The 27,322-nt window shown below is 38.2% G+C and overlaps 2 protein-coding genes across 2 annotated transcripts in view; both read left to right on the forward strand.

The window, feature by feature from the left end:
• The first annotated feature begins 11,762 nt into the window (after positions 1-11,762).
• LOC130642205 (uncharacterized) lies at positions 11,763-13,773 on the forward strand. Its single transcript, XM_057449290.1, has 3 exons — positions 11,763-11,788; positions 11,968-12,847; positions 12,892-13,773. The coding sequence occupies exons 1-3, from the start codon at positions 11,763-11,765 to the stop codon at positions 13,771-13,773; spliced, it is 1,788 nt and encodes a 595-aa protein (XP_057305273.1).
• An 11,422-nt stretch (positions 13,774-25,195) lies between these two features.
• LOC130641091 (N-acetylneuraminate 9-O-acetyltransferase-like) overlaps positions 25,196-27,322 on the forward strand; it is a 30,605-nt gene continuing 28,478 nt past the window's right edge. Inside the window, exon 1 of the mRNA XM_057447748.1 lies at positions 25,196-25,368. Coding sequence (XP_057303731.1) covers positions 25,206-25,368 — 163 coding nt within the window. The 5' untranslated portion in view covers positions 25,196-25,205. The remainder of the gene's footprint in view (positions 25,369-27,322) is intronic.

Consider the following 27,322-nt stretch of genomic DNA (forward strand, 5'->3'; position numbering starts at 1 on the left):
AGCTGCAGCTTCACCGGCTAGTCACTTTAGCATGTTCGCAATCCTCTCAAACTGTTTTCGCACAAAGCGCTTACCACTACTACATCCAGCACTAGCCGCTGCACCAGCAGCACTGCCTATATCAGTGAAAACAAACACAATAGTTGAAATGATCATCTCTATAGCCGGGAATATAGCAGTAAATATGACAAATGTTGCGCGCTTGGACACATGACCAGCTCGTGTTCGCGTTTGATGTAAGTGTTATTTTTTGTAGGAGCTTTATTCTTGGTCCCGGTGTTGCACGTATACCAGACCTTGCTTCTGTTTCTTTACGCATGCTGATGCGACCTACAAAACCTTCAACATTGCACTGAAATTTAACAAGGTAAGTTAAGAAGGTCCTGTGGAATGGTCTTGATGTATGGCCATGACATTTAAAAAAGTACTGCCCTGTAAAGTCATCACAATAAGGAGGATACTAGCCTTAAGCAAGACCTACAACTGCATAAAATTTAAAAGGTGTCCTTCTTCTTTTCTGCAAAATGTAAAGAGTTGGAAGTGGACAAAGTCTTTTACAATCCTAAGAATAAATTGATTATTATACCCGTGAAAGTTGAGATAAACAAACTTCACTCGCACGCCACCCTTACCAGGATCATTTCGAGCAAATCGTAATCTTATTGACAGCCCTGAATCTAACCTTGCGATTAGAAAGTTTTACAATAAAAATTATGCTCTGCTTGGATTCTTAGCTTCCACTCGGTAAGATACTTAGAGTGTCTAAAGAGTTTTGTGTGTGCCCAATAGAGAGTAAAAAAAGGCACGACCTGTCACCTTTCATTGTTTGAGGAATTTAAGGTCAGTAAACGTGCTAGTCAACCAACTAAAATTTGCATCAGATGTCAATCTCAAAGGTAAACAACATGTGCGGCGGTGCCGATTATGCGAGAACGATTTTCAAAGATCCAAATTGAAACTATGCAATTGAAGTCGAATATGCAAACATAGTAGGGTGAGAAGAGAGTGTACGAGTATTATATTTTAAGATTTAAGTGTATTTTTATTATCACGCTGGTCACCTAGTAGATATCATTAGCTCTCGAATCTCATAACGTGCTTTAGGGAAATAAGGGAGTAGTTTCCACGATTTACCTTGGGTGCAACACAAAGCATTACGAGGGCAAATTGAAGCATTGTTTATTGAACGCTTAATCGTAAAAAAATACGGTAAGGACTGGCATATAGACCACATAATACCATCTTCAAACTGACATTTGGAATCCAGTGATTAAAAAATAAATTGGACATATCGAACTTTCATGCTGTTACTATATGATCAGTCTAAAAATAAGGATAATTTTTATCGACAAAAATTCGGAACAAGTGTGAATTACGTGTGGAAGAAAACGATAATAAAAATCGGATTTTTTTAAAGCAATGAACACATAGCTCCTGGGAAAAAAGAAATTGGCTAAGATTTTCTGTTTTACAGGTACTCAGGTCAGGTAAATAGCAATACAAATGCAGTAGCCGATTATTTGAAATTTTACTCAAAGGGGCCTGGTAATCAAACGGCGTTTGGCTGGGTGAGGGGCGCCTAATCTAAAAGAGGAATTTTTATAAAATGTTTTGTGCTATTGTAAGAGAAAGTAAAGGTACATTCTTGTAACAACCACGGTACAATCTGGAATAACCTTCGCGGACGAAAGGCTGGGTGAGGGGCGCCTAATCTAAAAGAGGAATTTTTATAAAATGTTTTGTGCTATTGTAAGAGAAAGTAAAGGTACATTCTTGTAACAACCACAGTACAATCTGGAATAACCTTCTGATCCGCCCAGTTCCAATATAACCGTAGCAAGGGTTTTTCTGAGTGGGGCGCAAGTTCAGTCGCTACTAATACAGCCGCCCCTAGTCTTATGACACTGTTCTGCCCAATCTCTGGACATAAAATTGCCCAGTCTTAAGACTGGGCAGGGCGTCACAAGATTGGGCAAAAGATCATGTTAGGCCCATCTTTGGCAAGTCCCAACAAACATTCTCAGGCACATTAAAACATCATATTTTGGGTACTGTTGAATTGACCCGGCCAGTTTTTGGACACAGTAGAGTAAAAATCGTAGCTAGCTAGCTAGGCAGCTGGTAGAGCACGTGTTATACATTCAGCATTTATATACAGCTTGTAGTATAGCGGCTAAATTTTAAAAATAAATTGTTTTTATTTATAAAGGATCAGAAAAATCGTATTCAACCATATTATTAGTTAGCTGGCTGTTAATTTCATTGGATGAGATGTTTAGCCAGCTATCGAGCTGTAGCCAGCTAGCTAATATGGTTGAGTAGTTTCAATTTTTTAAACATAATAAATGGTATATATAAATTTTTGGCCTCTTGATTTTCCAAGAAAAGTTTCAATTTAAAGTTCCTATTAAGAGGTAAATTCTAGAAATTTATTGTTCTGTTTGTCTTTCACAATTGTTCTAAGATTGGGCATTTACGTCCATAGATTGGGCAGTCCAGTCTTAAGACGGGGCGCGTTCCAAGATTTGGCAGAACAGTAGCACCGATTCAACCCGTTTGATATCCGGCTTTTTAAAAAAGGTGTGCTGACAAAAACAAACCGTGGCTATGTAATGGTAAGCAATGCTATCATTTTCTACATAGTTGAACAAAGGTTCAGCATGCACTAATAGTTATGTTATGGCCTCATTATTACGGGAATGAAGAATGAAAAATTCTGCTTTCAAGGTACCCTATATTGCGCTTTGGATAATTGGGAACTAGCTCCCACATCGAAAGTAAATATATTGCCAAAAAACTGCTCGGTTCCAATGACATTAAAATAAGAAAATTAAAAAACGAGTAAATCCTACAGTTTTAATTATTCGAAATAGGAAGATAATTTCGTTAAAGTACAACACAGGTAAATTCACCAATGTACCTTCCAGGCTGTTTCCATAAAAAACGTGTAGGTTAGTTTGCTACACATCAAGTCATCCTTCTCAAAACTCAAAGAAATTTCTAGTGTCAAAACATCTCCTGTTTCTTGCAATTCGCTAAACAAACTTGCCCCAAAGTTGTGCACTGGCGCGTGTAAACAAATAACAAAGGGATGCCTAAAGGGATCTCAAAACTCAAAGAAGTTTCTAGTGTCAAAGCACCTCCTGTTTCTTGCATTTTACCAAACAAACCTGTTTCAATGTTGTGTACTGACGCGTGTGAACAAATAACAAAGAGATGCCGTTTCTCCCATACATGCCGTTTGTTTGGCGTTTCTTCAGGATATAGTTGAGTGGGTTTGAATAATGGTTTGATTGTTGTAGGACCATGCATTATTCAAGCTTGGAAAGCTGACGACATTCGCGAAGTATCTGGGGATCTTGGCATGGTTGCATAAAGTAGCCTTTCCTGTAACATTTGCTACACATTAGATCTTCGTGCTCAAAACTCAAAGAAGTATAGTGAAGTATTATTATTTAGAATCATGCAAATCGGTGTATTAATAACTCAGATGGTAAATGTTGCTGCAAGCGTGTGGCTAACATACTCAACAGATATCTTTAAAGAAAAAGAAAATAAATTTGCACTAACCTTCGAAAATTTGCAGTTTCCTACCAAATGTAGATCGACGCCAATCACCATTTCGTGTTTATGTGGCTACAAAGATGTGTTGTCCAACTTAAAAGAAGCATTTAAGATGGTAAATCGTCCAAATCCAAATTATTCTCCTAAGCTTACGGAGTTGCTGGAATCCTTAAAGCATTTGGAATACAAATTGATCTTTGCATATGGAAAATATCTGAAAAAAGGACGCGTTAAATGTCACAAAAAATCACGCTTTAGTAAATCTACTTTGATTAATGGAACTAAAGAATTTTTTAAACTCAGTGATGATAGCATCATCTTTAGTCGCGTTGCCGTACGAAATTCTGTGATTATAAGAGAAACGTTACTATATTTGGAGAATTTTAAACGATATGTCATCCCATATTTTACAGCGTAGGGAAAAAACAGTGTTTGGCGTTTATTGACTTAGCTAAGCTAAGCCATTTTCAGACCAGGACACTTGACTTCACTCTTGTTATTCGGATTTTGTGCAACCATTTCAAGCCTTTAAATATATTTACCAAAATTTTAATTTTATATGACAAATCACTACAATGTAATACTTATTCCTTTTCAGTTATGTAGTTCGGTTTTTGTTACCACAAAGGAAAAATGGTAAAAGATTAAAAAATAAAGATATTTTGAGAAATTGCCATATTCTCTAGTTTCGTCATTTGTCCCTTCGGCAAATTAAAACTTTTCTAATGAAAATTTGTATGCAAAGCTGGGTGTAATATACTGTTATATTATTTTAACGCTTTATTTATTATTGTATTAATTTATTTATGTTCGCTAATATTTATTAGTATTTATTAATAGTAAATTTTAGGAGAAAAAAACATGTGCTTCCCACAATTTGTTTTATTGCTGTACCTTCCACCAAAGAAAAATCGATTTCCTACGCGGTTGTAGTATGGCAATTCATGCTACAACTCTGTTCCGTTATTAAACAGCAATTTTCTATTTTCGTGTACTTATATTTTTTTTTTACCTGCAGACACAAAACAAAAATGACATAAATCGTAATTACGATGAGCTGAACGCTTAAGTACAAGTAAATCGTGCTGCACAGCCAGGTGAGGTTCTGTAGTATGTAGTAACTTTAAATTTACGTAAGTTTAGAAACTACATAAATTTAACAAGTATTAAAAATTTTATATTGAGCGTTAAGTTTCAAGTAGAAGGGTGCTTGTCCTTATTATGACAACAAAGGACTAAGCACTTTTTATAAGAAGTGTTTTATTGTCAACTTTAATATATATAATAAAATAATATATAAAGCTGGCTTTAGCAGTCGTAAAAAATTATCTCAAGCTTGAATGCATGTTTGCTTTGCATCAATAATACAATTGGGGCTGGTTCGTGCTTCTTCAAACAATGGAATTCTCATTTATTATGCCAGGAGGCCTTTGTAGATCGAATGTAGTACTCCAGTTACATCATAGCTGCCTACCGGCTCAGACTTTTTCTGGTTGGAGATATTTTTAAGACTGCTAGAAGCACCTATGTAAATATTTTTTGTATTCAATTGTGAGTGATACAGGGATACAGTATTATTATTATAATTTTGAAAATAAAACGGTTCAGATAAAGAGTGCTTAGTTAGTTCTTTGTTGTCTTAAAGGATAAACGTTCTTGAACTTAAAATTTAACACACATTAATCTCAAATTTTTATCTAATTTTTAAACTTACGTACTTGTTGAATTTACGTATTATCTACCCTATAAGATTTAATTTGCGTATTAGGTTTTTTTTTGCAGTTAAGATTTCGGATTACATCCGAGACCTTATTAAAACGGGTCTTTTTCTCCTCCTCCTTTTTCTTCGACTGACTTTTCAGGATCATTTTTTAAAGTCTGACATGGCCCTACGACTTAGCCTTACGCCGGCTGTGGGTGTATCTTGATATTCGTAAAATTGGGAAAGAATAAAATGTTTTGTGCTATTGTAAGAGAAAGTAAAGGTACATTCTTGTAAAAACCACGGTACAATCTGGAATAACCTTCTGATCCGCCCAGTTCCAATATAACCGTAGCCAGGGTTTTTCTGAGTGGGGCGCAGGTTCAGTTGCTACTACTACAGCCGCCCCTAGTCTTATGACACTGTTTTGCCGAATCTTTGGACATAAAATTGCCCAGTTTTAAGACTGGCCGGCCAGTCTTAAGACTGGGCAGGGCGTCACAAGATTGGGCAAAAGATCATGTTAGGCCCATCTTTAGCAAGTCCCAACAAACACTCTCAGGCACATTAACACATCATATTTTGGGTACTGTTGAATTGACCCGGCCAGTTTTTGGACACAGTAGAGTAAAAATCGTAGCTAGCTAGCTAGGCAGCTGGTAGAGCACGTGTTATACATTCAGCATTTATATACAGCTTGTAGTATAGCGGCTAAATTTTAAAAATAAAATGTTTTTATTTATAAAGGATCAGAAAAATCGTATTCAACCATATTATTAGTTAGCTAGCTGTTAATTTCATTGGATGAGATGTTTAGCCAGCTATCGAGCTGTAGCCAGCTAGCTAATATGGTTGAGTAGTTTCAATTTTTTAAACATAATAAATGGTATATATAAATTTTTGGCCTCTTGATTTTCCAAGAAAAGTTTCAATTTAAAGTTCCTATTAAGAGGTAAATTCTAGAAATTTATTGTTCTGTTTGTCTTTCACAATTGTTCTAAGATTGGGCATTTACGTCCATAGATTGGGCAGTCCAGTCTTAAGACTGGCCACCCATTTGTCACTGTCGGAAGATTGGCCTGACCAGTCTTAAGACGGGGCGCGTTCCAAGATTGGGCAGAACAGTAGCACCGATTCAACCCGCTTAATATCCGGCTTTTTAAAAATGGTGTGCAGACAAAAACAAACCGTGGCTATGTAATGGTAAGTAATGCTATCATTTTCTACATAGTTGAACAAAGGTTCAGCATGCACTAATAGTTATGTTATGGCCTCATTATTACGGGAATGAAGAATGAAAAATTCTGCTTTCAAGGTACCCTATATTGCGCTTCGGATAATTGGGAATTAGCTACCACATCGAAAATAAATATATTGCCAAAAAACTGCTCGGTTCCAATGACATTAAAATAAGAAAATTAAAAAACGAGTAAATCCTACAGTTTTAATTATTCGAAATAGGAAAATAATTTCGTTAAAGTACAACACAGGTAAATTCACCAATGTACCTTCCAGGCTGTTTCCATAAAAAACGTGTAGGTTAGTTTGCTACACATCAAGTCATCCTTTTCAAAACTCAAAGAAATTTCTAGTGTCAAAACATCTCCTGTTTCTTGCAATTCGCTAAACAAACTTGCCCCAAAGTTGTGCACTGGCGCGTGTAAACAAATAACAAAGGGATGCCTAAAGGGATCTCAAAACTCAAAGAAGTTTCTAGTGTCAAAGCACCTCCTGTTTCTTGCATTTTACCAAACAAACCTGTTTCAATGTTGTGTACTGACGCGTGTGAACAAATAACAAAGAGATGCCGTTTCTCCCATACATGCCGTTTGTTTGGCGTTTCTTCAGGATATAGTTGAGTGGGTTTGAATAATGGTTTGATTGTTGTAGGACCATGCATTATTCAAGCTTGGAAAGCTGACGACATTCGCGAAGTATCTGGGGATCTTGGCATGGTTGCATAAAATAGCCTTTCCTGTAACATTTGCTACACATTAGATCTTCGTGCTCAAAACTCAAAGAAGTATAGTGAAGTATTATTATTTAGAATCATGCAAATCGGTGTATTAATAACTCAGATGGTAAATGTTGCTGCAAGCGTGTGGCTAACATACTCAACAGATATCTTTAAAGAAAAAGAAAATAAATTTGCACTAACCTTCGAAAATTTGCAGTTTCCTACCAAATGTAGATCGACGCCAATCACCATTTCGTGTTTATGTGGCTACAAAGATGTGTTGTCCAACTTAAAAGAAGCATTTAAGATGGTAAATCGTCCAAATCCAAATTATTCTCCTAAGCTTACGGAGTTGCTGGAATCTTTAAAGCATTTGGAATACAAATTGATCTTTGCATATGGAAAATATCTGAAAAAAGGACGTGTTAAATGTCACAAAAAATCACGCTTTAGTAAATCTACTTTGATTAATGGAACTAAAGAATTTTTTAAACTCAGTGATGATAGAATCATCTTCAGTCGCGTTGCCGTACGAAATTCTGTGATTATAAGAGAAACGTTACTATATTTGGAGAATTTTAAACGATATGTCATCCCATATTTTACAGCATAGGGAAAAAACAGTGTTTGGCGTTTATTGACTTAGCTAAGCTAAGCCATTTTCAGACCAGGACACTTGACTTCACTCTTGTTATTCGGATTTTGTGCAACCATTTCAAGCCTTTAAATATATTTACCAAAAATTTAATTTTATATGACAAATCACTACAATGTAATACTTATTCCTTTTCAGTTATGTAGTTCGGTTTTTGTTACCACAAAGGAAAAATGGTAAAAGATTAAAAAATAAAGATATTTTGAGAAATTGCCATATTCTCTAGTTTCGTCATTTGTCCCTTCGGCAAATTAAAACTTTTCTAATGAAAATTTGTATGCAAAGCTGGGTGTAATATACTGTTATATTATTTTAACGCTTTATTTATTATTGTATTAATTTATTTATGTTCGCTAATATTTATTAGTATTTATTAATAGTAAATTTTAGGAGAAAAAAACATGTGCCTCCCACAATTTGTTTTATTGCTGTACCTTCCACCAAAGAAAATTCGATTTCCTACGCTGGTGTAGTATGGCAATTCATGCTACAACTCTGTTCCGTTATTAAACAGCAATTTTCTATTTTCGTGTACTTATATTTTTTCTTTTCCTGCAGACACAAAACAAAAATGACATAAATCGTAATTACGATGAGCTGAACGCTTAAGTTCAGGTAAATCGTGCTGCACAGCCAGGTGAGGTTCTGTAGTATGTAGTAACTTTAAATTTACGTAAGTTTAGAAACTACATAAATTTAACAAGTATTAAAAATTTTATATTGAGCGTTAAGTTTCAAGTAGAAGGGTGTTTGTCCTTAGTATGACAACAAAGGACTAAGCACTTTTTATAAGAAGTGTTTTATTATCAACTTTGATATATATAATAAAAAAATATATAAAGGCTTTAGCAGCCGTAAAAAATTATCTCAAGCTTGAATGCATGTTTGCTTTGCATCAATAATACAATTGGGGCTGGTTCGTGCTTCTTCAAACAATGGAATTCTCATTTATTATGGCAGGCGTCTTTTGTAGATCGAATGTAGTACTCCAGTTACATTATAGCTGCCTACCGGCTCAGACTTTTTCTGGTTTGAGATATTTTTACGACTGCTAGAAGCACCTATGTAAATATTTTTTGTATTCAATTGTGAGTGATACAGGGATACAGTATTATTATTATAATTTTGAAAATAAAACGGTTCAGATAAAGAGTGCTTAGTTAGTTCTTTGTTGTCTTAAAGGATAAACGTTCTTGAACTTAAAATTTAACACACATTAATCTCAAATTTTTATCTAATTTTTAAACTTACGTACTTGTTGAATTTACGTATCATCTACCCTATAAGATTTAATTTGCGTATTAGGTTTATTTTTTGCAGTTAAGATTTCGGATTACATCCTAGACCTTATGAAAACGGGTCTTTTTCTCCTCCTCCTTTTTCTTCGACTGACTTTTCAGGATCATTTTTTAAAATCTGACATGGCCCTACGACTTAGCCTTACGCCGTTTGTGGGTGTATTTTGATATTCGTGAAATTGGGAAAGAATAAAGACTGCGTTATAAAATTGATCACAAATATTGTTGTAGACTGTTATTTTATTATTATTTGATAAGCTATGCTAGATTTTATTTCGAGTTATGTTTTTTAACGAAGCGGATTTTGTTGAACTAAATCGAGATCAAATCGTTCCTTCCGTTGGAACGGGTTCAAGTAAGCCTTATTAGTTTACCGACAGTGCAAAGATATTCTCTTCATTGTGTCTAGTTTACTAAGCGGCTTTCTGATACCCCTTTTTTGCCAGAGGTCTTGTGAATTTCGTTGTGTTTAGGGTGGGCAAAAGGTCTTTTCATTCCTGTCAGTTTGCCCCAAATTGACCAAAGAAAATTACTTAATGTTTATTGAATAAAACAACTTTTTGAATGAAAATACATATCGAAACTATATAATCACAACTTGATAAAGAAAGGATTGTTGAAAAACTATTTAGAATGCTAGCTATAGCTATTTTACATTGTCTATCATGAGTATTTCTGCAAGTTTCAGTCAGCATATGCTATATATTTGTAAGTACACCAGCGTAGGTCAAATCTTAGGTATTTTAAAATTCATAATGTTTTTAGTCATGTGGAAATCTTAAAACAATGTCGCAGGTATGAAAAAAATTTGCGGATATCGCTACAACACAAGCAACATACTATATTCCTGAATAGCCAGCTGGCTATAGTATTTAATAAATTGATACGCTGATAAATTGGAGACGTCTTCGTTTTTTTCTTACGAATTTTTAAGGGTACCGTAGTATTGTTGAAGTACTATTTTTCAAAGATTACTTTTTGTACATTTGGGGAGATCTTTATTCTGATATAATTTTAAAACTTTAAAGATTTCTGATGAGCTGTGTTACGGTGGTGTACTGTTAAGAAAACATATTTCGTAAAGGGGTGACCTACAAAAAGGGTGCCAATGCACTATAGGGCAACATCAGAGATAGAGAAATGTTCTTTCTGGCACAGACGACGTCGACCAAAGGGAAATCCCCATTCAAAATCATGACCGTCCCAAAAATGTTTGAAATCAAAAAATTATATATAAATAAAAGAGATGGATTGGAAATATAAAACCGTAAAACAATTACATGTCATCGCAAAAATTCGTGGGATTAAGGGTTATTCAAAATTACGCAAAGCAGACCTCGTTGCTTTATTAGAACCCACTCCAGCACCACAGAGACCACCAAGGAGGGCCAAGGAGCCTAGAAAGAACGTCAGATCAGTGACTATTCTACCAACACCAGAGGCCATGGACATCTTCGAGCTCCAAGAGATGTTAAAGACTCGTCCAATGGTAAAAAGTAAACTGCGAGAGTGGTCTGATTGGCTAGTGGACTATGTGCCAGAGTCTATAAAGAAGGGTGTCAATAGCGTATATATAACACGTTCAAAAAGAATGTGAAGAAGCTATACAACAGGGTCACGGGTGCAACGATTCATGATGAGGTTAAGGAAGAGGCAAGGGAAGATCATAATTCAGAGCAATCTAATCAAGATTTTACGCCACAGGAGCATAAGCATGCATTACATAAAACATTCAGGAGTTACCGCATAGCTGGAATAGATGGAACAGATATCCATGGATATTTTAGTATGATACGATCGCATGTGAAAAATTTGATTGAGAAACAGGTGGAAGACATGGCCTCTGCAAAAATTCAGTGCTCTCTATGGATCCTATGGAGGAAACCCATTGATGGTACTAACGAGTTTATCGAAGTAGACAAGGTGTTCCACAGCAACATGACATCTATATTCCAAGGCAACATAGTGGATGAATCGATGGACACAATGTTTGCTCAAATTAGAACGCATGTGGAGAATTCCGCGCTACCCAAGAGCGGTTTTAGTATCGGTCGTATTCAACACCTCGATGTAGACTTCCACAAACTGAAGTTAACGCGGGGATCATCATATATTGAAACACCCAAGTGGATCGCTACCAAGCAAGCCACAATTAATCCGAATAACAATGATCAAGAATGCTTTAAATGGTCAATTATCGCCGCCATACATCACGAAGAAATAGGTACAAATCATCAGAGAATAAGCAAGCTTCGACCATATGAGGTGCGGTATAATTGGGTGGTATTGAATTCCCAACATCCATCAAAGATATCACAAAATTTGCTCTGAACAATCCCGACATTGCCGTGAACGTCTTGTATGCAACAGGTAAAAAATTTAATATCTTACGGCGGTCGGCATTTAACGAAAGGGATACCCAGGTTAATCTGCTACTACTTACCGATGAGAAGAAGAACCACTACGTGGCCATTAAAAATTTATCAAGACTTGTAGGACGTGAAATATCGAAGAACCATGGGAAAATGCATTTTTGTCTGAATTGCCTGCAGGGATTTCAAACGATAGAATCCCGCGATAAACACTATGTATATTGCAAAGATAATGAAGCGGTAAAAGTAACGATGCCGAGTTAAATGGTTATATTATCAAGATGGTCAGCAGCAATTTATGGTCCCATTCGTTATATATGCGGATTTTGAAAGCCTACTTATTCCGATGAAAAAAATGTTCGGGATACAAAGACTAAGAACATAAACAAACATGAACCATGCGGTTGGTGTACCTACAGTACCTTTGCTTATGGTGAGGTGCCTGATCCTCTAACAGTATACAGGGGCAAGGACTGTGTAACTCGCTTTGTCAACCACTTGGAGGATGAGGTAAAGCGACTTTACAGCACCTACCCTCAACAGGACATGTTACCACTATCGGAGGTACTAAAAAAAGAGCACGACTCCGCCACGAGTTGTCCCATCTGCATGAAACCTTTTGATAACGACGAATATAGCCGTAAAGCTCGAGACCATTGTCATTACACGGGGCTGTATAGAGGTGCAGCACATTCGATCTGCAACCTCAGATACAAGATACCAAACCACGTGCCTGTGATCTTCCACAACCTATCTGGGTACGATGCCCACTTATTTATTCGAGAATTGGGTGAAAAATATGATACTCAGGACATAAGTTGTATTGCAGAGAATACCGGAAATTATATCTCTTTCAATGTTAAAATCAAGGTACCCACTGCAGGTATTGGTGACGGCGAAACGTACAAGAAGATAGAAATCAGATTTATCGACAGTTGTCGCTTTATGGCATCAAGCTTGGAGAAATTAGCTAATAATCTCGATGATGAACAATGCAAAAATCTCAGTTGGTATTTCAATGAGGCTGACATCTTTAAACTCATGCGTAAAAAAGGTATTTACCCTTATGAATACATGAATAGCTGGCAACGATTCGAGGAAACTGAACTACCTCCTTTGGAGGCTTTCTATAGCAAGTTAAACATGAATGGGATTAATGATGAAGAATACGAGCACGCTCAAAAAGTATGGAATGCTATTACTCTAAATCGTCCAGAGACTACTATGGGTGACTATCACGATGTATATTTGCTGACTGATGTCCTCCTATTGACTGACGTCTACAAAAACTTTAGAGGTGTGTGTCATACTAACTACAAGCTCGATCTCGCTCACTTCTACAGCGCCCCGGCTTAGCATGGAAGGCAGTACTCAAATACACGGGTGTAAAGTTGGAGCTCTTAACTGATCCGGATATGTTGCTCCTATTCGAACGCGGAATACGAGGTGGTATAACGCAGAGTGTACACCGATATGCTAAGGCTAATAACAAATATATGGAGGAACAATACAATCCTGATAAGGAATCGTCGTATCTGCAGTACATAGACGCCAACAACCTATATGGCTGGGCAATGAAACAGCCTCTACAAACACATGGCTTTATAGATAAAAAGGAGATCGAGAAGCTGATAACCGATAACAAACATGGATATATCTTGGAAGTTGACGTTGATTACCCGAAGGAGCTGCACGATAAGCATAATGAACTACCCTTCATGCCGGAGCGCAAGGTGGTATACAGGGTTGAAAAATTGATCCCTAATCTCGAACATAAGCGGAAATATGTGGTACATATCAGAGCTCTACACCAAGCCTTGAAACATGGATTGGTATTAACTAAGGTGCACCGCGCTATCCAGTTTAAACAGAATGCCTGGCTCCGGGACTATATTGATCACAACACGAAGCTGACAACTGCCGCCCAGAACGAGTTCGAGAAAGATTTCTATAAATTGATGAATTTGAGCGTGTTCGGCAAGACCATGGAAAACATCCGGAATCATAGGAATATCAAGCTCGTTACGAATGAATCTGCCTATACAAAGCTTACAATGCAGCCAAATTTCAAGAGCGGTATTTGCTACAGTAAAAATTTGATGGGTATTGAAATGGGCAGAATGGGTATTAAGATGAACAAACCCGTGTGTATTGGTCAAGCTATTTTAGATCAGTCAAAAACCGTCATGTATGAGTTCCACTATGAGTATATGCAGCCCAAGTAAGGTAGCAAGTTGCGGATCTGCTACATGGATACTGATTCCTTCGTGTACCACATACGAACAAAAGATTTTCATTACGATATTAGTAATGATGTAGAAGAACATTTCGGCACGAATGCTTATAGCAAGGATGACAACAGACCTCTCCCCATCGGCAAAAATAAAAAGGTCGTAGGCTTGATGAAGGATGAGCTAGGTAATAAGATCATGACAGATTTCATCACATTGAGACCGAAGGCTTATGCATACAAGAGTCTCACAAAAGATGGGGGTGATCGCAAAGCTAAGGGTGTGAAAAAGGCCGTGACCAAGAAATGTATAACCTTCGAAGATTACCAACGATGTTTGGAGGAAGGTATTAATATCAAAAAAACTTGGATATGTATTCAGAACAAGGGCCATAATATTTATACGCAGGAAGTCCCAAAAACAGCACTTAATAGAGCTGATGACAAAAGGATCGTTCAGGCGGATCAGATCAGCACACTAGCTAGAGGCCATTATCGGTTGCAGAAATAAAAATGGAGTTACTACTGATCGTGATCATACTCCCATATATATTGATACTTGCTTTCCTTTATCGATGCAAACATATAATAAATAGGATGTCTTTATTAGCAGAAATATTTGACGATGTTGCCAATGCTACGGAAGCGTAGACAAACGTCAAACATTGAAAGATATACGAAAGACCAAACCATATTTACTGCCTAAAAAATGTAGCGATAGCTTCATGGATAAGGCATCAGATGAAATAGTAGAGAAAATATACGCCGAGGTAGTTGAAAAGGAACTCCATGAGAAAGGGGAAAAAACTGCAAAGGCATTTTCAACTCACGCGCTTGGGTTATATAGCAAAACCATAAGCAATTTTATATCAATCGATGATGAAGAGGCTCTCCGTATTGATCTGGAAAATGATTTGATTATCCGGGAATCTGTGACCGATCTTGGAATCCTCGTTTATACAGTATTTGGCAAATTTTTAGCGCCCTTGCTCGTTGCCGCACACACGATTAATCACACAAAACTTTCACAGTCCATTGATGAAAAGAAAGAAATAGAGAAAGAAAAGAATGTTTGACGAACTGAAAACAAGGCTTTCTGAAGAGATTATCATTCCACCTCCGGAACTTGGAGACATAAGAGGAAATGTTTATACTCAGCTAAGGCAAATGTATATAGATACATCTTCCCACATCCTAGGCATTAGGTTGAGCATTTCGGATGTGGATATTGGAGACGTTACTATTGACTCCAGCGATGGCGAGTGTATGGCCAGCGTGTATTTTACATTGAAACATGTTATTCCCAAACTGGGTCAAATATCACGCACCAAGGTGCAAAATTCTAATCCGGAGGTTATCTCTTTTGATAATTCAGACTATAAAATAGCAATCCGGTTTAATGGTGACGATGATGATGAATATGAGATTACACTATGCCAGTACGTGGATCATGGTTGGAACAACCAACTGCTGTCTTCCATCAGATTTGTATGTGTTGCCACAGGTCCCTCGTGGTTAGGGAAGTGACTTATAAGTCTCAAAACTTATAAAAAATGACTGAAGAACCTAATCAAGTAATTACCAAGAAGAATGAAGGTCGTGTTGCAGCTGGAAAACGACTTGCGGAATGGATTCGCAAGAACAAGGCCGATTTGCAGAAGAACATTGGCAAAGGTACTTCCCAAGAGAGTAAGGTTCCTGCCACGGATACCTCCAAGTCCATGGGTAGTGGAATATACATTGGTGGAAGCCTACTCGCGATCGCATGTATTGGTGGTGTCATATATTTTATCTGTAAGAGACCCGCGGTTACCCAGCAGCCTGCTGCAGTGGCTCAGCAACCAAACGTGAGGCAGGAGCCTAAGGCAGAGATTAATATTTTTCACATGCGATGAGCCCTATAATAAAGCATGAGCAGCAAAGAATATCAGAAAGAGGTTATAGATTCTTTATGGGAGTCCGTGACATTAGTATCATATACTATCCTACTATCGCTGGGTGCTAAAAAAGCTTTGGTTGTTTCTCGACCAGGCGCGAAAATGGATCTGGAGGATGGGCTTAAGCTCGCTGGATATATGACAGGAGCAATATTATTTGATGGCTACGCGATTAGACTGGTATAAGCGTTCCATGATGCCTCTAAAATAGAATAGTCCAGCGAAAAATTTGTGTATATCAAAGGGTAACCGCTTTATCAGAGAATAGGCGCCCACAGGTTCATATTTGTTATTAACAAACATGAATATTGTTAAAGACCCCTGCACTACAATATTTACCGGGCCTACGTCGTGCTGTAAAACTCAAGGAGTTATGGACCTGCTTGACACCATTTCCACAACATAGTAGTTTTGTGTCCCACCATACGTTACAATAGGACTTATGTCGATAGACCATCGCTTTGGAAAGATCCTAATGTATTTCTTATTGATCCAGGTGATAATATGTTCGATTGGATCAAGAAGCTGTCGTCTCTGCTGGCAGGTGAAGAAACATTATTCATCGTCGACGATATGATCGCTGATGAATCCATGGATAAGGGTCGACAACCGCTATTGGAATTAGCGATCAGTGGTAGACATCGAAAGCATTCATTATGGCTCCTTACTCAATCGTATACCGCGATTCCCAAAAATCTGAGGAGACAGAAAAAGTAGCTGTTTATGTGGTATCCGCACGAGAGAAGTGATCTTGTTTTGCTGGATCAAGAGACAAATATGATTAGCGACTGGGAGTCTATTAAGACTCAGTTGAAGGTGTCCAAGCACGTATGTTTGTATATTAGATTAGAATACCCCAGAGCCTGGAGTGTTCTAAAATAAATATGTCATATATCAGAACATTGGAAAATCAGCTGGCTGCTTGCCATGAAGAAATGGAAAGGATACCATATCTGGAGCGGAGTCTGGAAGCTCTTGATGAAGAGCTTCGTGATGTTCTAGAGAGAGAAAGAATCCATAAGTATTTTTTTCATATCTGTCCTAGTGACATGGACTCTGGTTAGGCTAATTTAAATTAAATAAACATGTCTTGTCTTGTTGAATTTAATTAAATCCAGTTACACACCATAACTATCAACGGCCGCCCTTGGATTAGGGCCAAGGAAGTAGTACAGGCGTTAGAATATAAGAAGGATACATCTGATACCATCCGCAAGCATTGTTGCCTAGAAAATTACGCTCATAAGTGGCAACTGAGTGGTTCTCCCGCTACGGGGGAACCGGTGAAATGGCCATTAGATTCACAAAAATATGACTTCTACATCAATGAGAAGGGTATGTACGAGTTGGTGTTTGGAAGCCAACAGCCTAAAGCAAAAGAGTTTAGAAAATATTGTTGCAATACAATGTTCCCAAAAATCCGTGAGCAACTATACCATCAAGCTATAGAAGAGAGAGATATTGCCCTGGCCATACTCAATGATGACCTGAAGGAGCGAGAAAATCAACTCGATCTCCGAACATTAGAGATTGCGGAACTTCGTGATCGGTATGTTCCTAATGGTTATCCATACGATAATGTGATATGTATTATTGACAAGAACTATCCTAATGAATGTGGGAAAAAGGGGCAACATCCTCACTATATTATTCGTTGTCAGCGTAGACCTCTAAACAATCAGCTACGTACACTAAGGGAGATGTATTCTAATATGATCGTGAGACATCCAATCTGTGACGATCCAAACGCCGTACATACATGGAATAGATTCAGGGATGATAATCTCGGGATAGAGAGTTCATGGCGAAATCATTTTAGTTTACCCGATGACGCCACACGTGAGTTATTCGAGGGCATGTATGATATCAGCATGACATAATCGCTTATATGGTTTTTGTAGCTCTTATGAGCCACAAAAATCGAGAAATTTACCATTCTTTCACATGCTCCGGAGGTACCTGAACATCCTCCGGTATTAGCATCAATTCCTCTAATACAAAAGATCGATCAGGCCCGTCTTTTAAACAGTACAGGAGACGGGTACCAGTTACGATCCGATTTAACTTGTATGTTTTCTTACTCCAGAACGGATCAGTTGCACGCCTTTTAGAATCGTTATGTTCCTGACCAGGTTGCAAGAGGTAGATGTAAAGACCATAATCAGGTAGAGGCTTTTCCTCGGAATACTCCTTGCTTTTCGCGAGTGGTACTTCATCGAGGTTGATGGCTTTCGAAGGTTTCATTCCGATCATCGCGGTCTTGGTGTTGTTCATGCTTTTGATGATAGTGTACAAGTTTTGACCCATGTGGTACTCGTTTCATCAGTGACCAGCTCCTGCGCGTCCTGAGGCTTGAAGAGTCTTTCCGCTAACACTTTATTATAGCTTTCGACAAACGCCGTGAAAGTAAGGTGGTATTTGGTAGTTGTACGCTTTATTTCGAAGCCCTCACTTTCAAGCAACTTCGTCACATCTGATTTGAATTCACTCCCGTTATCGCATTGGAAAGTCTTCGGGTATCGGAAAGGTCCCGCTTTATAGATGTCCTTGATCATATCAGCGACCTCACTGGCCTTTTTGGTTCTAAGGGGCCTCGCCACCTTATACCGTGAAGCTACGCCAATACCTGTGAGGATATATTTGTACATATTACTATACACTTTATCATGGGGCATGTACAAGAGATCAAATTGATGCATTTGATTCGGTCTTGTAATGGTGAAATGCGGGTAATTGATCTTTTTCGGGCCTTTGATATGTCTTAACCAGAGCAGCTGATGACTAAGCCAATGTATGATTTTCTTTTTGAAAGTACCAGATTTTTCAGCGAGTATCTTAATGGCTTTTCGTCCAATCCATAGATGTTCTGGTTGGTAATAGATGCTGCTTAATTTTTCCGCTTCTTCAGGAGTAACAATATGCTTTACTTTCGACATATTTATTACATATCGAAAACGTTCTGCATTATATGTATTTATACGCTACAAAACCGAGAAGGGCCATGGATCCGAGAATGCATGTGAGTTCACCGTCCTGTTGAGGTTTGGAAGGTATATAGTAGTCGGATAACTTAGGTGCTTTTTCAATTGTCGCTATATAGTATTGTCTCATACTTTCATCGAGCTCTTTAAGACTTTGCCCTGCCTCCCGCTGTTCTTCTCGTCTTTTATTGTACCAATCTATTTTTGCTTGACGATCTCGCACCCACTGCGCCTGAGCGGCTTGTAATTTCTCGAGGGCTAGATCGTGTCTTTTGCGCTCTTCTTCGCCATGCTCACTGAGTTTGTTGAAGAGATAATTACTGCCGCTAAATGCTAGCGCGTTAATCAGCGCCCCGCCAGCCGTAATCGCAAGACTTGACATTAATTTTGTAGGCCTAAGGCCTACAAAAACAAATTTTGATTCTCTTAATACTCCACTGAGTGAAAACGCCCATCCAGAATGTTCAGCTGGGCGTCCATCAAGAGATAGACATAGCACCTAATATCCCCAGTTCCTGTATCTGCTTTTTCATCATATGCAGTGTGATCCCATCCGATAAACTCTGCAATGGAATTCCCGATCCATGTAACAAGGGGTCCGGTTTCGATCTAAAATCAATGAATAGCGCAAAGCGCTCAGTCAGGTATTGTCCTATCGTGACTTCACTATCGTGGCACCCGACAGGTCAACGACTTGCTCAAGATGATCTCTTTGCATCATGCCATGGGAGTATAAAGCAGAGGGCTCACCTTCCACGGTAATAGAGATCTTCTCAATCTTTGGATTATAAAATTTCTCATTATTCCCAGAATATGGCTTATCTGCATTGGTATCTTTAAATAATAAGAGAATACCCTTAAGGCTCTTGCTCGGCGTATCGAGTTGTAGATTGTAGCTGGTATCGGCCTTTTTCATGCTCACCACTTTACTTCTGAGTATACGTTCGTACGGTAGAGCCAGGCGGCTGTATCGCAACATCATCGCATTTGCGGGCTCTTCGTTTGTCACCTTGTCGAATTGCAAACAAATATTTGTAATTTTGTAGGAAGAATCAGCTGCCTTCGCGGCTGTTGAGCCTGCCGCTTGGGTTCCGGCATCCTTTATAACGTCACCATATGAAACAAAATGTAAAACGAACTGCAGTCTATCGTTTAAGCCTGCTTGGTAGAATGGGAGATCCCTCGTGAGTTCAAACATGGAGCCAAGAGGTATTGCGAAGGTCTTTCCATACGCTGCGGCTATGGCACGCTCCTCATTTGTGCCAACATTAGGATTAATCCCTTCCAAAATTAAGTTATTCTCTCTATTTAATTTTGAAATCCACAGGTCTTTGTACTCACTGAATACATCGTAGTCGGCGATATTCTGAATTTCGATAGCATTCAACGTAATGCGTAAGCCCCGTACCAATGCTTTGCCGTTATTAGAGACTATGGTTCGTTTAGTATTCGTACCAGTCAGCTCGAGGTCGGAAAGCAACTTGATTGAGCCGGGAAAAATCACATCATTTTTTCCCAAATTAGGAAGATCCACGTAGAGATCTTCATTCTGGTTAATTGTGCTGGGTATGTGACTTATCTTCACCCTTTGGCGTTTGCCTTTCATACCGAGCATCGTCTTGATCTCTTTGTTAGGATCTGATTTTGTTCTAAAAGACATCTTTATTTATATAGGTATATGGGTTGAAATAAATGCCTAAAAATCCAGCGTTTGAACCAGATTTAACGCCAGAGGAAGACATTCAAGAGGAGTCTGATGAGTTCAGCACCGAAAGTGAGATCCTTTGACCCGAGGATATTCAGGGAACAAGCACTGAGCCCGCAACACCTTTACGAGGCAGCCTCACTGACACGGTAAGGCGGGAAATACTGATATCGAAGGTTGATGGCCTCTACGAAGCTCTTAGTGGGGAGATCGGTCAACCACTGGCTAGACATTATGATGATTTTGAAATGGATGGTAACCGGCTTACCTACGATGGGATAGAGCTCACAAAACAAAATGGTTAGTTGAGGGCCATGGGAGCGATAAAAAAAGCCTTGGGTGTTGGTAGGTTGCGAGCCATGGGATTCGATCAATTTTCAACACCTAACAAGGAAAGTAGAAAGATGGCGCAGGAACTCCTGAATAATATTGATACCATCAATGACGACCCTGGTGACATCGAGATGCTGCCATTGCTCGAGAATGTTATCGATGATACAAAGAGCCTCATAGAGGATACTTCATTTAGTGAGGCCTTCGACGAACGTGAAAGAAGAAAGCTTCATTTCTATGTTAGAACGCTCCACGACGACTTGAATAATGTGAAAAGTGAGATGATATACTATGATAGTGAGCTTTCCAATGCAAATGACAAGATCAATAGGCTTGAGGCAAAGAAGGCTGGGTCCGACGTATCAGAGGAACAGCTAGCTATCTGGGATAAGGACCTCGATAAGGCCAAGGAAAATCGTGAAAAGGATGATCGAAATGCGACAATAGAAACACATGGTTTACTATCATCCAAAAATCACAATCAGTTGACAAATATCAAAGAAACCCTCATGAAAATATCTGGAGATGATACCTCATTACGGGAGAATCTCAGCATTCTATTCAAAGAACAAGGTATTACTATTGCCAGCATTGTCTCAGCCGTGGGCTTACTGATATCAACCCTCGTATTAGCACTCACAGGAGGTAGTAGTGCAGCAGGTGCGGGAGGAGGTGGTGGTAGAAAAAATGATTCGTTCAAAAGCAACTGGAAAGGCTCGGAAAATTTCCAAAGTATTTAGCAGGCAAAGCGGGAGCTGCTTTGCAGGGGATAATTGGTACGATCCTATCATTTTTCTTCCGGGTAGCCGCCAAAGTAGTGGAGTATGTAGCGAGACACCTCTACTTATCGATTGCGGGACCTGTGGGTATTGTTGTTGCATACGTGGGAAACAGAAGGAGTGGGAAGAGATTGTTGATTTTTCTGGTAAACCACCTAACTTACCAGATCTTAATGTTTCATCCATATATAGGTGATAATTAGCAATATTCCCATAGTGATAATAGTAGCCTTAGTTTCCTCGTGAACAGCAGCTTCCTCCGAGGATGGTGGAGGGAGGGGTTTTAGGCTTGATATGTTGCCTCGGAGGTGTGGTGAAGGATGCCTTATGCTTGACAGCTTCCTTGTTATTTAGATCTAGCTCCACACCAATACCTACATCAGAGGGCGCGATTAGAACATTATTGTTATACCGTACAATTTTTCCACTGCGGAGGTCCATATTTGAAGGAAGCATGTACACGCTTGGCATTACAGCGAAATTTACTGGAGTTCGTGCATACTGGAGCACCTTTTGAAATTCCGTAATATCTTGACCTACGTTTTCTTCACGTAAAACCATGGCCTCAAATTTCTGCAGGAGGATCTGTCTAGCTGTGTAGTTGTCCGCACCAGACCCTAGAAGGGATGCTTTAGCCTCTGCTTGAGACCCTAGCAATAATCCGCGGTACGTGGTTGAATCTTTTCGAAAAAAATAATGATATTAAGATTTACAAAGCGACGCCCGGATCGACCAATGATGGAGATTTTAGCGTAGGGGCTTTTGAAACCCTTATCGTCATCGAGAAAGGCCTATATAGAATAGAAGATCTAGCTGCTATAGTAAATGAACATGCGGAAGGAAGGATTAAACTTTATGTACTCAGAAATGGAGTATGTAAAGTCAGAGTTAGCAAAGGATATGTTGCGATAATTAATAAAACACTGACGGATCTTATGAGATATAATTTTGATGCCAAATCAATGTTCACTGAAGGCGATCAAGATAGCTTATACAAGACCGATGTCTACCAGAGGCTGTGACTCACTTGTCACCAACTCGATGAAGATGTCTGCCTACTTAATGGTAGAAAATCAGATATATTATCAATACTTTCACTCAAAGAGCTTACTGCTTGGGGAGATGAGGTGAGATGGACTTTCGACAACCCTGTTTACCTTCTTTTATAGGGCTCGACCGATCGCCTTGAGTTGATGTTGACGGACGAATATCACCACGATAAGAACACTTCGTTTGTGGCAATTACCATGCATATTCTGATACAATAAATGACAGATATTACAAAGCTTTACCCGAGCTTACCACCAAGTGCTCCAGATCATGAGAATAACGAGGGGCATTTGTACAGGCTTAGAAAGATAGAAGAAGTGGAACAACATCTGCGTAATGAGATTAAAGAGCGGGACAAACTCGCCAAAAAGTTCAAAATGCACGGTACGTGGGTTAGATACACCGATCATGGTCTGCTGGCCGCAAATGGCTTTACTTCGGGGGTCGGGATTGGTAGTATGTTGTCCGGAATTGGTGTACCATTGGCCGTAGCCATGGGTAGTATCACCATAGCTGTGGGGTTGGGCCAAGCAGGTCTGAGAAATGCTGGTAAGAGGTTAGATGTCAAAAGCAAGAAGCACGAGGGTATAAGATTGCTGGCGGAGACCAAACTCAACTCCGTTATCGACCTTATCAGTAGAGCTGTGGAAAATGGGGTTATTAGTGATTATGAATTTAGCTTAATTATGCAGGAAAAGCAATGCTATATGCTGCTCAAGGAGCAAATACGTCAGAAAACCAGAAAAATCGTACAGTCGCTTAATGAACGAGAGAGACAACAGCTAGTTGCGAAAGGGCGTGAGAAGGGCAAACAGGAGTTTATGAAAAAACTTCAATCTGTTCAACATGTATCTAGATGAACCACCGACTTATTCATAATTTAGTGTTTTGTACAAAACACTAAATGACAGCAAGCAATTCACCGGTATCTTTATCGATCATAAAATCACCATCATACACTATTTGACGCTTTTGTTTCGCTTCCAGGCGTCTGACATATTCATCAAGTATTTTCATGGCCGCAATATCTGATCATGGCTTGCAGTATGGACCATCGGTTTGCGTTGCAATATCTTTATGTTTTATCTTGTTAATTGTGGTTATAATTTCACCTTTTTCATAGTGGAATATCCACGCATACCCAATTCTCTCGCTTGTTTTTTAAGCTCGTTCATGTTTATTATACTACGACGAATATGTGCTCATCATCTGAATCAAGGTATCGTGTCCTGGATTTTTGCACTGGTTTATACTTACACTCTTCCAGCATAACCTGCAGATAGTTCTTATTCCCTTGCCGATAGATACTTGATAGCTTTAAAATGCAGATGAAGTCACAGGGCTGCTTAAGTGGTACTGGTTGATCATGAAAATCAGTATTAATCTCCCTATTCCATTCCTTTACTTTGGTACTAACATAGCCTTTTTTAACTGGTGGGGTAGTGAATTCACTACCATATATTTTCTCAATCCATGTCAATATATTTTGGTATTTCTAAAGCCATTCAGGATGATTGTGTAAGTAAAATGACATGGTAAGTGGGGAACTCTCATCATATCGAGATGCTCCATTGCTATATAGGCCCCCTGGTGTTCTGATTAATAGAGTGGTAATTCTATTATCATTTTTATAACCTATCACAAATCTACCAATCTTGCCTTTATTGGCTTGTATTGGATCACTAAGTACAATATTTTCAATCTTTATATCGAGGATGTTAAATGCAGTTAGGTTGCTATAAAAAGCCGTTGTTTCAATATCATTTCTATAAAATTTGAAAATCTTTTATTTATGGAAATTAAACTCTAACTAGGGTTTTTACAAGGACACCAGCCACCATTGTACGTTATATACATCATATATTGTTGCCAGCACAATATCCTTCCTTTTATTATTAGTCTCCTTCCACACTTACATCTATCATATTTATCGAGAGCAATCTCGCACTCGTCGCAATATTCCTTGGTCATATTTATTTGATATAACTCTGGTAACTGGCAATTGGGAATTTCCCTTTGGTCGACGTCGTCTGTGCCAGAAGGAACATTTCTCTATCTCTACAGCCCCAGCTAGTTTTGCTAAAGATATTAGAAAAGAAATAAATAAACTATAAATGTTTAAAGATATACTAATTACATTAAAATAATTTAAAAAATAGGTCGAAATAAATCAAAACCTCGAAAAATCCAAGATAGATAGATAGATGTTTTTCACTTATAACCCTTGATTTGCCCACTAACAGTAGCGCAATTCAATTAATTCAAGATAATATCATGGGATAATACCTATTAATTTGAAATGATGGAGCAACTTTGTGGAAGTTTCCCACAAAGCAAGCACCGGCGAACTCCAAGAGACAAAGAACCCTAGGATTGAGGTTGCACGAACAAAATTATACGCGAATCAGAAATCTTTTAGCCTGCAAGGGATGTCATTACGATTTAGTTTTATTTTTTATTTAATTTTAATTAAGATTTATTTTGTGCATTTCTCGGATACCCGGACCCATTCCCGCTCCGGAACTCTTTATAAATTAATTAAATCCTGGGGACAAATTTCAGGTCCTGGGGTCAGTAGGTCATTTTAAAGTCATCTTTTGTGTAGCTCTTACACGAATACATTTACGAAGAAAATGTAAACAATGTTGAAGATGGCGGACGATGTCGAAGAAAAGAAATTCGAAGATAATTTAGACCGTAAAACTTCTGCTATCAAAATCAGATTAGAATTGGGATGTAAATGTCTGGCATGGGTTATCATAATTATATCAGCTTTGGTTCATATTTACCGTTTGTTTCAGCTTGGTAAGTTCATCGAGCTGGCTTTTTCAAATGTTTTAATGTCTTAAGGCCCTTATCTTTTTGCTTTCAACAGAGCTAGCTTGCCTGCCTGGTGGTAGAATTTATTTGGAGAATGCTATCTAGTTCAGTGAAATGTATTTTTTTTTAAATTAACAAAGTCGTTACCATATGTGGCAGGCAGTCAGGATAAACACCTAGCTAATTAGGTGGCATGACCTAATTACAGTTAGGGACAACTGCAAATTAGACTATTCCGCCTAAATAGGCTATGATAGACAAATTAGGCGAAATTTATCTCCTAACTAGGCTATCAGCACTAAATTTGCTTATTACAGCCTTCTGGTTCGTGGTCGCAACGATCTTTAAGGTTAAAAATGATCTAACAAACCTCCCACGGACGTAGAAGTATTATTTTCGTAAATGTTATGGTGCGTTTTAAAGATATTGCTTTTAGTTTGTTATGCCACTGATCCGCATGCGCACAACGTTTTTTTCCGGCGTGTTTTAAAAAACCGCCCAAATAGACTATTTTGATTTAAAAAAAGATGGCGGATGGGATAAACGCGCTTTGCAAATGTACTGATCACGACGTTTGGATTACTTTTCAAAATAAAAATAAATGTAATCCAGTTTATCATATAGAAAGAGCTAAAGTCAAATCTAGTGTAGTGGGTTATCTGAGGCGGCATAAATACATCCCAGATAGAGCTCTCTACCTCTGCAAAGCATGCATTTCAATGACTGAGTACATGATGAAAACGAAATCTGACGATGACAAAAATTGTCCATCAGCGTTCTTTGATGGTAACAGCATGGAGTATTTGATTGACAGATTAATTACTTTTTTGTCTGAAGCTACAGTTATTGACATATCCGATACTAAATGGGTACTGCTGTTTTATTATCTTGGGAAGAGAGTTCTTTCTCCAAGAATACAGAAGGATGGGCAACACTTAAGCAAAAGTTATAAAAACATATCATATTTGTGTGAACTTGATCCAAAGGAGTTTATATTCCAAAGGGAAAGCATTCTGGTGTCCTTTATAGAGGGAGTGTCAGGTCGAAACTTGAAAAATGAAGGGGATTCTGCCACAATATTTTATCTTGCATCGCTAATCGAGAATATATATTTCTTAGTAAATTTTAATTGGATACTTCCTCATTCATTTGTTTCTAATCTGATCCAGTCATGTATTTCGAAATCAAAAATTGTAACAACAATAAATGGAAAGATTTACCCAGCTGGTGGTTATTCATCGTACCTGACTTGGTTAAAAGATGTTGGTAGTGAAATGTTAAAAAGTCCCACCGGAGACGTAGAAACCTACTTTGACAACATAGGGAAGTATATAGTACGTAACCACCATATATCAAAGGAGAAATATTCAGGTGCAGATATTATAACGTCAACACTACACATTTGTGTACAAGGTGATCTTCAATCTAATGAGAATTTAAAACCATGTTACTGGGAAAAGGAAAAATCAATCCAAGAAATCCAGACCAGAATGGGTAAAATTTTACAAGAGTCACATATAGTTTTCCGAAAAGTCCGTTTTAACTACATTGAACAAATGATTCAGTTATTTAAAAGTGAAACAAGTGACATAAGTAAACGCATCTCAGATTTACTAACTTTTCAGAAGCGTCGATGTATAAATGAGGTAGGCTATTTTTCAAATACTCGTACTTTTTTGGTTTAACCTGTTTTAAAGATTTTAAACAGGTTCTGGAAATGTTGTGTATTATTTGTCTTACCTTATTTGTTTTCTGTTTAATGTAGGAATGTGGAAAGACATACGACAGATGCAAACGAGTTTGTGATGTGTGTAGTTCAGTGGTAAAGAAAATCAATGAGGAACCTCAAAAATTAAGTCGAACAACCTCACTTGGTGAAAAATATCTAAACCTTGGAGAAAAATCCAGCTGTAACTACCCATTCATTCAAGTTGGAGAG

Source organism: Hydractinia symbiolongicarpus, chromosome 4 (genome assembly GCF_029227915.1).
Source record: "Hydractinia symbiolongicarpus strain clone_291-10 chromosome 4, HSymV2.1, whole genome shotgun sequence".
NCBI classification, from domain to species: Eukaryota; Metazoa; Cnidaria; class Hydrozoa; order Anthoathecata; family Hydractiniidae; genus Hydractinia; species Hydractinia symbiolongicarpus.